Consider the following 12,482-nt stretch of genomic DNA (forward strand, 5'->3'; position numbering starts at 1 on the left):
GGGTGGCTGCCATTACGTGAAAGCGAACGCTTGTTTCCCGAATGCATGCAGCACAACTTGGTCGTCGAGTGCCTGGAACTAATTTTGGCCAGGCACTCCAGTGAACACCAGTCACCATGTGTAATGACATGAAGGGGTGCTGCCCTGCGACAGCACTGTCCCTTTAAATGTGGGAACCAACTTAGCAGAGAAATAATGCAAGGACACGATGAATGGAGCAAGAAAATGTATTAAAGAAAACCAAAGGATATTATATACACAAAACAAATTATGTACAATGCCACAAATATATACACAAGAAATCAATATAAATACAATAGAGCAGGCAGAGTACACGTGACAGTCCTTAGGCATAAGTAAAAGCCTTAGACAGGATAGTGCAGCCACCACAGAATATAAGTGGGGCACAGATCCTAAGCCACCAAGCACTAAATAAAAAACACCAAGGAGCAAAGCCCAAAGCAGGTCACATGAAAATAAGGCAGCAAGGTCAGAATCACTGGAAATGGAGTTTAGGCAGGAACACTGCAAGCGAACACTGGAACAGGAGGCACAGGACACAGGACCAGGCAGAGACGAGAACACAGGACCATAAAGACATCGGAACAGGAACACAGGATCAGGATACACAGGATACAAGACACAGGAGCAAGGAGTCAGAATCACGGAAACCAGGAGACAGGTACAGGGTACAGGATGAAGGATAATGATATGACCGGGAGTGAGGGGAGAAACCAGAATATATAGGTGCTAAACAAGGGCCAGGTGTAGTGCTTAACAAAAAGAAATGAGAAACAGTGCCAAACAGAAACAGTGGTGAGTGCGAGTACTGCACGAGGGCATATTAACTAAGGAGTGTCGTGACACCATGGACCTACTGCCAGTTCAAATTCCTCTACACCTACACTAACGGCATTCGGGAGATACGTACTACCGAACAAGGGGAGCATTCTACACTAATCTGTTTTCGTATAACTTATGTGGTTTTCATACAAAACTGCACGAACATGAACAGAGACCGGCTCTGGCCACAACTTCCCTGGAATTATTTTGGGCTTCGACCTCTGCATTTCTGTGTAAGAAACCCCATGTTGGGGCTTTTGCATAAAAAGCAATGTGTGGCCCTGAATAAAACAGTCTTCTTCCAGCATTAAGCCTTGGCTCATGTGTGGGGGGTTATGCTACACCGTCGATATTACTATTCTTGGATTATTGGCGTTATATTATTGGGAAAAGGGCATCCGTGGCGGCGACACTTTGGCAGACTGCCACAGTCAGATTTATGGCAGTCCCTGTGTACAATCTGTTGATGGCAGTCCCTGATTACGTCTGGTTGATGGCAGTCCCTGTGTAGGTAACATTGAAGACAGTTCCTGAGTAGGTCAGATGGATGGCAGTCCCTATGTACGATGGGTTGATGGGAGTCCCTGTGTAGGTCACACTGATGGCAGTCCCTGAGTACGTCTGGTTGATGGCAGTCCCTGTGTAGGTAACATTGAAGACAGTTCCTGAGTAGGTCAGATGGATGGCAGTCCCTATGTACGATGGGTTGATGGCGGTCCCTGTGTAGGTCACATTGATGGCAGTCCCTGTGTACGATGGTTTGATGGCAGTCCCTGTGTAGGTCACATTGATGGCAGTCCCGGTGTACGATGGTTTGATGGCGGTCCCTGTGTAGGTCACACTGATGGCAGTTCCTGTGTAGGTCACACTGATGGCAGTCCCTGTGTAGGTCGTATTGATGGCAGTCCCTGTGTACGATGGGTTGATGGCGGTCCCTGTGTAGGTCACATTGATGGCAGTCCCTGTGTACGATGGTTTGATGGCAGTCCCTGTGTAGGTCACATTGATGGAAGTCCCGGTGTACGATGGTTTGATGGCGGTCCCTGTGTAGGTCACACTGATGGCAGTTCCTGTGTAGGTCACATTGATGGCAGTCCCTGTGTAGGTCACATTGATGGCAGTCCCTGTGTACGATGGTTTGATGGCGGTCCCTGTGTAGGTCACATTGATGGCAGTCCCTGTGTACGATGGTTTGATGGCGGTCCCTGTGTAGGTCACATTGATGGCGGTCCCTGTGTAGGTCACACTGATGGCAGTCCCTGTGTACGATGGTTTGATGGCGGTCCCTGTGTAGGTCACATTGATGGCAGTCCCTGTGTACGATGGTTTGATGGCGGTCCCTGTGTAGGTCACACTGATGGCAGTCCCTGTGTAGGTCACACTGATGGCAGTCCCTGTGTAGGTCACATTGATGGCAGTCCCTGTGTAGGTCACATTGATGGCAGTCCCTGTGTACGATGGTTTGATGGCGGTCCCTGTGTAGGTCACATTGATGGCAGTCCCTGTGTACGATGGTTTGATGGCGGTCCCTGTGTAGGTCACATTGATGGCAGTCCCTGTGTACGATGGTTTGATGGCGGTCCCTGTGTAGGTCACATTGATGGCGGTCCCTGTGTAGGTCACACTGATGGCAGTCCCTGTGTACGATGGTTTGATGGCGGTCCCTGTGTAGGTCACATTGATGGCAGTCCCTGTGTACGATGGTTTGATGGCGGTCCCTGTGTAGGTCACACTGATGGCAGTCCCTGTGTAGGTCACACTGATGGCAGTCCCTGTGTAGGTCACATTGATGGCAGTCCCTGTGTAGGTCACATTGATGGCAGTCCCTGTGTACGATGGTTTGATGGCGGTCCCTGTGTAGGTCATATTGATGGCAGTCCCTGTGTACGATGGTTTGATGGCGGTCCCTGTGTAGGTCACATTGATGGCAGTCCCTGTGTACGATGGTTTGATGGCGGTCCCTGTGTAGGTCACATTGATGGCAGTCCCTGTGTACGATGGTTTGATGGCGGTCCCTGTGTAGGTCACATTGATGGCGGTCCCTGTGTAGGTCACACTGATGGCAGTCCCTGTGTACGATGGTTTGATGGCGGTCCCTGTGTAGGTCACATTGATGGCAGTCCCTGTGTACGATGGTTTGATGGCGGTCCCTGTGTAGGTCACACTGATGGCAGTCCCTGTGTAGGTCACACTGATGGCAGTCCCTGTGTAGGTCACATTGATGGCAGTCCCTGTGTAGGTCACATTGATGGCAGTCCCTGTGTACGATGGTTTGATGGCGGTCCCTGTGTAGGTCACATTGATGGCGGTCCCTGTGTAGGTCACACTGATGGCAGTCCCTGTGTACGATGGTTTGATGGCGGTCCCTGTGTAGGTCACATTGATGGCAGTCCCTGTGTACGATGGTTTGATGGCGGTCCCTGTGTAGGTCACACTGATGGCAGTCCCTGTGTAGGTCACACTGATGGCAGTCCCTGTGTAGGTCACATTGATGGCAGTCCCTGTGTAGGTCACATTGATGGCAGTCCCTGTGTACGATGGTTTGATGGCGGTCCCTGTGTAGGTCATATTGATGGCAGTCCCTGTGTACGATGGTTTGATGGCGGTCCCTGTGTACGATGGTTTGATGGCGGTCCCTGTGTAGGTCACATTAATGGCGGTCCCTGTGCAGGTTGATAGATCCAATCCATGCAGGTTGGGGACAATAAAACACCTGCTAATATGTAAATCTACTACCAACATTTATAGTAACCCATGGGGCAGTAGTTCAGCTGCTGCTTAATTACCGTTCCCATGATGCATTGCAAGCATTTTAAATAGAATGTTCCAAATTACAAAGCCTCTAGCACTGACAGGGGTAAGTAGCATTTTCTGTTATAGATTCTTTATCCTACAGATGTATTCTCTTATCTCGGACAGAAAAGGTAGTAAATCGGCATTGTGTGGAAATATTACATCCCTGCTTCTTGGATCAAAGAGACAGTCTGTGACTGCTCTCTGAGCCTTCAATCCCAGCACAGGGAAAGCAGTTATACAATGACATTGTTTATATAGCACCAAGCTATTCAGTGGCGTTTTACATCTCAAAATACACCCGTGCAAAGCATCAATCCTAATCAACACGTAACACTACGTACACTCAAACACACAACATAGACAAAGAAATGCCGAAATACTAAAAAGTCCGATATCACACAGGCATGTCTCCAGTTAGAAAGTCTGAAGAAGAGGATTAAATGGCCCAGAAGGCTTGCAATCTAATTCTACTCAATTAGCCATAAAAATAATCACCTGAAAGCTACATGTTCACCTGTGATATCAGTTAATTGATTAATTAATAGGATTTATTAATAGGTAAGTAGTCATCGCATTGATCAGCAGGACAAATAGCGCACTCTTTATAGCGTGACTGGTACTGGATCAAACCCTGCTCTGGTAAAATGGCTTTTAATCGGATTTTAGTGTGTGCGGTTTAAACATCACGTCAAGCCAAATACAGAGGTCAGAGACAGATTGATCAATACAGAGCAAAGGGCACGGGTGAAGATATCTTGCCATTTCTTAAATTAAAATAAAAGGTATTAAGGTTTTTGTAGATTTTGGTGTCGGTAAAATTTATGGTACGTAAATCTAGATGGCAAGCTCTTGTGCCGGGCTCTCTCTGCTTTAACCCCTTCATGACAAAGCAGGACTGTAATGCAAACAGGGGATTTGCCTAAACCTGGTGCTAAGGAGTTTATATAGTATGGGGTCTTACTGAATCCCCTTAAACTGTACAGCACTGTGGAGTCATTTGGGTCTTTAAACAAAAAACATGTATTTCAACATTCAGCTCCCAAATGAAAGAAACTCACCCATTGAGATTATTCCCAAGTGATTCCCAAGCAGTGAAAACACAGGAGAACACAAGCAGTTCTGGGATACAGAGGGGGCGTTCCTAATTACTGAAAGGATGCCCCCCACCCCCAGGCTGTAACATGACCCCTCTGTCTGCCTTTAAATCAGACAGCCAGGCAGAACTCCTTATAAACTGGATCTGGGCATCTCTGTTGCTGGTCCAGAGATACAAGGCTTGATTACCCGAGAATAGTCTGTGTATGCCATTTGTATTCACACAAAATACACCAAATACAACGGAAAGCACCCTTACCAGTCCTTGTGAATGCTGTGTCCTCTCCAAATATGCAGGGTAAACAGACACTGCAAGTCTGACTGACCAGCTGCTGAATACATTTACACACAGTTACACAAACACGCACACACACACATAGAAACTGTAACACAAACACACCCTATAAACTAACAAATACACACAGTTTCACTAACACATAGAAACTATAGACTGTAAGCTTGTTTGAGCAGGGGCCTCTTCAACCTATCGTTCCTGTACATTTTTTTGTTATTGTCCTATGTATAGTTACATCCCCCCCTATTATAATATACACTGTAACAAACACACAAGTAACACAAACACACACACATAGAAACTGTAAAACAAACACACACACAAACTGGAAGGGGTGTGGGTGAGAGCAAGGAAGTCACTTAGCTAGGTTATTTTCTGTGATGTAATTACATTGTATATCCCAATACCATTTCTAGCATTACTGACATATATGTGCTTAGTTACTGTAATACCTCGTGGAATCTCTGCGCCATTCCACATTATAAATAAAGAATTTTTAAAAATACATTGGCTCCAAATGTTTTTGCTTCTTCCTTGTTCCATGCCCTGTGGCCATTTAGGGTAATTACTTCATTATGAGGAAGTTATGAGAGATAAAGATCATGTATTTTTTTTTATTTATATAGCGCCATCACATTCCATAGCGCTGTATGTATTCCTGACAGTGCAGTGTTCCCAGCCCCCTTTCCATGGAGATTAAAGGTTTAAAACGTACCTCCTCTCCCACGCCATGGCTGGTCCAGCTTGGTCCCGCCTCCATGGCTGAGATCATCCATCTTGATGATCTAAGTCAATCCAATGCTTTCTCATATGAAGCATTGGCAAAACGCAATCAGAATCTCCTCATAGAAATGCATTGAATCAATGCATCTCTATGGGAAACATTCAGCACCCCAGGCAGGGCGTAGAGACACTGAATGTTGGTGCTGCACATTGTGCAGCATTGGACTAGAAAGCACCTCTAGGGGCCATCTGAGTGACTGCACCTATAGGTGTTGCTAGGCAGTAATGTAAACAGTGCATTTCTCTGAAATTTGAAATCAATCACACACAGTGACACATGCATACATAGACACAATCACAGTGTCATATGGATATATGGTCACACAGACACATGCATTTAGAAAAAGTCACACACACAGTCGCATGCATAAGTAGATACAATCAAACACAGTGTCACATGCATACAAAGACATAATCACACACACAGCCACACACATACATAGACATCGCCACATACATACATACATACATTCAGAAACACTAATGCACACAGTTTAGAACACACATGGTCACAAACACAAGAGCCACATACATACATAAACACACACGATGCCATACATAGACACACAATCATTCACATACATACATATGAACACACATATAGGGCACACAATTACATACATACATACGTGCAATCACACATTGTAACAGGCATACAAAGACAAAATTGCACAGAGTTGCATGCACGCATAGACACACATTAACACAAAGTAACATACATACATACATAGACACGCACAATCACACACAGTCACATAGACACACAGACACACACAATCACACACAATTACATACATAGACACACACAGTCACATACATACAGTCACATACATAGCCACACATAGTCACATATTGTCACATACAGAGCCACACAACTTGTTTAGACAGATAAAAATGCTACACAGACAGGGTTATTCACATTCAGGGTGATTCACAGACACGGTCATGCATTAAAGGGAGAATTCAAAGTGATTTCAAATGTACGGTCAAAACAGCTGAGCTGGAAGAATTCTCTAGGTCAGCTACGCTTCCAGGCTACTCTGGCCTTAACTTTGAATTTCACTTTCAATTCTCACTTTGGTAATTAGGGCCACAGTAGCCAAACTGAAGCACAGCTGAGCTAGAATTAGAGAACAATACCGGTTTGGCTTTTTTTTACCTTTAATTCTCTGTTTAGAAAATAACGCTGTGAGTGTAACATTTAAACGAGTTTTCAGGAAGTGAGTGGTCAATTTGCTGCATGGAAACTAGTTAAGTGACGGTGTGTGTGTGTGTGTCGATGTAGGAGGTATGACAGCTGAATAAGTCTAAGATAACAATATAATATTTTAGAAATAAGACAGACCAGCATCAGGCACTGTCCACCATTATACACACACTGGAGGTATTCCCAGAATATGAACACTTTATTAACCCCTCTAATTCCCAAACTGGACTCCTTCTCAATCTATAAGTACTAGTAGCAGCCCATCCCACACATCGGCCGATACCTGTACAATGTGTCACACGCAGGACATACCGAACACGTTCTTATTATGAAAGTATCCAAACTCGCCGACTTGTATAATCTGCTGAGATTCATTGTACGGATTTAGCTTGACTATCAGAGCTTGGAGTTCTTTAACCCCTTAAGGACCAAACTTCTGGAATAAAAGGGAATCATGACGTGTCACACACGTCATGTGTCCTTAAGGGGTTAAATAGCTATAAATGCTTCTGCCGTCCCCAGATACCCTGGATCAACCGTCACTTTTCTAACCAAATTCCACATTTCACAGAAACGACTTTAAAACATAAGGAATTGCATTTCCGAGACACATTTTCAAATGAATATTCCTGGTTCTATATAAAGAATAGAGTGTGCAACCACGGGTGTTACATTATATACATTTACCAAGATCTTAAATAAATTGCAGTCATTACAAAAGTGACACTTGTACAAAAATGAAATATTATTCTATAAAACTATGCTTCAAAACTGCCCTAAAAATTATTATATTAGAAACTATTTCTGGCCCACGCAAGGAACAGAGCTGATCAACCAGGAACTTCGCAAGCCTAATGCCAAACGGTCACATATAAAGTACTGAGATTCACCTATAATTGTTTTAGCCTTTTTAATCTGATGTTTCATTTTCTTTAATCATGTATATTAAGGATTTAGCAAGTGATATCATAATCCAGTTCAGTACTGGATGTAAATGAGAAAAACTGAAACATTGTTCCTGTTTAATGGCAGACATTTATGCTGATCTTTGACTACAAACTAAAAAATGGAGGCAACCAGTTTCAGAATTAAAGTGTGGATTTCTACACCTTCAAAAGCACATTTGCTAAACACAGGGGAAATGTACCCATAATATTGAATATCCTGTGACAGATCCCAATTAACAGATGGAAATAAAGGTGATGAGCAGATTAGTGGGATCGCACTTACATTGGCGAGACATCCTCATAGTCATCGGAACCATCTTCAATCATACCATCCTCGCTTATCAAGCTGTTGAGTTTTGTTTTACGGAATCCAGTGAGAATCACGCCACCAATCTGCACAGAAAACAATTACAAATCTATACAAATAATCATGCACCAAAACGGTTACTCATAGTTATGGCAATTATTATCTTTTAGTTCCCCATGTGCTGCACAATCTTTATCTCCAATTCTCTTCAATACATCACTACAACAGCTCTGTTTCCATCTGGGATTTTTGCAAAGACGCCCGACGGTGACTACTTAGCTGAGTGTCCAGTGGCCACTTTCCCTTATGGTCTTCCTGTCGTTTCTATCCAGCTCCTGGCATTTCATCTGCTAGAAGCCCACTTCAGTGTTGTTATCACGCACATGCACACGAGAACAACACTGAAGTTCTGTGTAGGAATCTACTGAGCCTTTTCCCTACAGCCGTCACTAATAACAGCTCGGGGAAACCAAAAAACCTTGACAGCAGGAGCTTCGCCAGTTGTTAAGTTTTGTCAGGTGTAAGAAAGATACCAAGACAAAGTAGTCCCAGCCCACTGTCCTAGTATGTTTTTTGACTGGCTTGGAATTTCATTAAATAGTTAATATTTCATATTTAATCAGCAAGAGGAAAGTGATGAGAAAAGCTCTAAACCTTAATGCAGAAATAATCCTAGGTCTCAACTGACCTCTCCAGTCTCTTCGTACATGGAGGCTAAATCCAGCTCCATAACATTTTTCTTCTGAGGACTTGTAGCAACTAAAACAAAAAGAAATTACAATTAGAAGAAAGGAAGCAAAGGCGCTAAACTAAAAGGATTACTATTAACACAGGGTAAGTAAAGAGACAATAACAGATTATAGCTCGTCAGGGGAATTGACGACAATATACTAACAGATTATAGCCCACTACGGGGAATTGAAGACAATATACGAACAGATTATAGCTTGTCTGGGGAGTTGAAGACAATATACTAACAGATTATAGCTCGTCAGGGGAATTGACGACAATATACTAACAGATTATAGCCCACTACGGGGAATTGAAGACAATATACGAACAGATTATAGCTCGTCTGGGGAGTTGAAGACAAATTATAGCTCGTCAGGGGAATTGAAAACAATATACTAAGAGATTATAGCTCGCTCAGGGGAATTGAAGAAAATATACTAAGAGATCAGAGCTTGCTCAGGAGAATTGAAGACAATATACTAACAGATTATAGCTCGTCAGGGGAATTGACGACAATATACTAACAGATTATAGCCCACTACGGGGAATTGAAGACAATATACGAACAGATTATAGCTCGTCTGGGGAGTTGAAGACAAATTATAGCTCGTCAGGGGAATTGAAAACAATATACTAAGAGATTATAGCTCGCTCAGGGGAATTGAAGAAAATATACTAAGAGATCAGAGCTTGCTCAGGAGAATTGAAGACAATATACTAACAGATTATAGCTCGCTCAGGGGAATTGAAGACAATATACTAAGAGATTAAAGCTATCTCAGGGGAATTGAAGACAATATGCTAACAGATTATAGCTCGCTCAGGAGAATTGAAGACAATATACTAACGGATTATAGCTCGCTCAGGAGAATTGAAGATAATATACTAACAGTTTATAGCTAGCTCAGGGGAATTGAAGACTATCTAATAACAGATTATAGCTCGCTCAGGGGAATTGAAGACAATATACTAACAGATTATAGCTAGCTCAGGGGAACTGAAGACACTATACTAACAGATTATAGCTTGCTCAGGGGAATTGAAGACGATATACTAACAGATTATAGCTCGCTCAGGGGAATTGAAGACAATATACTAACAGATTATAGCTCGCTCAGGGGAATTGAAGACAATATGCTAACAGATTATAGCTCGCTCAGGGGAATTGAAGACAATATACTAACTGATTAGAGTTATTAAATAGGATGTGAAGTCACTAGACACAAACAGATTATCTATAAATGCAGGATTGTTCACTAAAGTGAATTCCAGATGAAGTGCATTTTAACTTCAAGTCATAAGTAGATGAACTGGAAGAATAGCTGTATTGGTAAATGTTATCAGTTCGGTTATTTTGTGCTTACATTTTAAATTCACATTCATATCTCAGTTTAGTGAATTACCCGAAAGATTAGAAAAAGTGGGAGTTAAATTAAAACAGACATCTACAAACTGTCTTCTTCACATAGCAGATGATAAAATTTATCACATATTTGGCCAGTTTTAAGGAGAGCAGTTGAAGGAACGAAGTCTGTAGAGATTTTACTCACATAGTTTTGGTGATAGGAGGAACGGTTTAGATGGTTGTTCTCTGGGAGGCAGCCTTGGCAAGGGTTTGGGGATTACAGATAGAAGGTTTGAATTCTGCGTAGTTTCAGATAGTCTCGGTTCTTCTATCACAGGAGGAGGACTGCATGGGAGACAAGCACATAAAGCCCATCAGATTTGTAGGAAAGCAAGACTAGCTCTGTGCCAGCATCTGCCACAGAGGGAACGGAGTGTATCCAAGTAAACATGGCATCACCCCAAGCATGGCAATCAGCATCGCACACATTGGTCAGATGGAAAATCACTCGGTCCACCTCAAATCTGCTCTCTTGGCAGTTAATTATTAAATTCATTACTAGGTGCACACACACTCCATGTTTGTTTAAAATGTGAACAGAGATTATTAGGACCTGGAAGTAAATTCCTCAACCTTTTAAGGAACAATAACTTTTCAGAGTGTGATTTAATCGGTGTATGGAGTCATTGCAGACGCATGGGGCATCCAGGGAATCAAGGGACACTATAGGGTGTTTCCAAAATAAATCATTAAACCGATATACTGATTACGCCCAGCACACCTAGAAATGCTTATTAGACAGGAAACGATGGGTTAATGGGTATAACATCAGATTTCTTAATTATTGTTCTTCTTACACCAAAACACCCACCCATTCTACTTCCTACACCTAATCCCCCACCTCCTACACCCATCCATTCTACTTCCTACACCTAATCCCCCACCTCCTACACCCATCCATTCTACTTCCTACACCTAATGCTCCACCTTCTACACCCATCCATTCTACTTCCTACACCTAATCCCCCACCTCCTACACCCACCCATTCTACTTCCTACACCTAATCCCCCACCTCCTACACCCATCCATTCTACTTCCTACACCTAATCCCCCACCTCCTACACCCATCCATTCTACTTCCTACACCTAATGCTCCCCCTTCTACACCCATCCATTCTACTTCCTACACCTAATCCCCCACCTCCTACACCCATCCATTCTACTTCCTACACCTAATCCTACACCTCCTACACCCACCCATTCTGCTTCCTACACCTAATCCTCCACCTCCTACACCCACCCATTCTACTTCCTACACCTAATCCCCCACCTCCTACACCCACCCATTCTGCTTCCTACACCTAATTCTCCACCTCCTACACCCATCCATTCTACTTCCTACACCTAATCCTCCACCTCCTACACCTAATCCCCCACCTCCTACACCCACCCATTCTGCTTCCTACACCTAATTCTCCACCTCCTACACCCATCCATTCTACTTCGTACACCTAATCCTCCACCTCCTACACCTAATCCCCCACCTCCTACACCCACCCATTCTGCTTCCTACACCTAATCCTCCACCTCCTACACCCACCCATTCTACGTCCTACACCTAATCCCCCACCTCCTACACCCATCCATTCTACTTTCTACACCTAATCCCCCACCTTCTACACCCACCCATTCTGCTTCCTACACCTAATCCTCCACCTCCTACACCCATCCATTCTACTTCCTACACCTAATGCTCCACCTTCTACACCCATCCATTCTACTTCCTACACCTAATCCCCCACCTCCTACACCCATCCATTCTACTTCCTACACCCAATCCTCCACCTCCTACACCTAATCCCCCACCTCCTACACCCACCCATTCTGCTTCCTACACCTAATCCTCCACCTCCTACACCCACCCATTCTACGTCCTACACCTAATCCCCCACCTCCTACACCCATCCATTCTACTTCCTACACCTAATCCCCCACCTTCTACACCCACCCATTCTACTTCCTACACCTAATCCTCCACCTCCTACACCCACCCATTCTACGTCCTACACCTAATCCCCCACCTCCTACACCCATCCATTCTACTTCCTACACCTAATCCCCCACCTTCTAC

At 43.7% G+C, this 12,482-nt stretch overlaps 1 protein-coding gene across 7 annotated transcripts in view; it reads right to left on the bottom strand.

The window, feature by feature from the left end:
* ARAP1 (ArfGAP with RhoGAP domain, ankyrin repeat and PH domain 1) overlaps nucleotides 1-12,482 on the bottom strand; it is a 304,736-nt gene that overhangs the window by 183,913 nt on the left and 108,341 nt on the right. For 6 of the 7 annotated variants that reach the window (XM_063432734.1, XM_063432703.1, XM_063432716.1 and 3 more), the window contains 3 exons: nucleotides 10,556-10,695; nucleotides 8,962-9,032; nucleotides 8,250-8,359 (listed from right to left, as the gene is read on the bottom strand). In XM_063432734.1, coding sequence (XP_063288804.1) covers nucleotides 8,250-8,359; nucleotides 8,962-9,003 — 152 coding nt within the window. In that variant the 5' untranslated portion in view covers nucleotides 9,004-9,032; nucleotides 10,556-10,695. Of the gene's footprint in view, nucleotides 1-4,697; nucleotides 4,764-8,249; nucleotides 8,360-8,961; nucleotides 9,033-10,555; nucleotides 10,696-12,482 lie in introns of those variants that run through there. The other variant, XM_063432744.1, reaches the window with a different exon arrangement.

Source organism: Pelobates fuscus, chromosome 1 (genome assembly GCF_036172605.1).
Source record: "Pelobates fuscus isolate aPelFus1 chromosome 1, aPelFus1.pri, whole genome shotgun sequence".
In the NCBI taxonomy this organism is placed as follows: domain Eukaryota; kingdom Metazoa; phylum Chordata; class Amphibia; order Anura; family Pelobatidae; genus Pelobates; species Pelobates fuscus.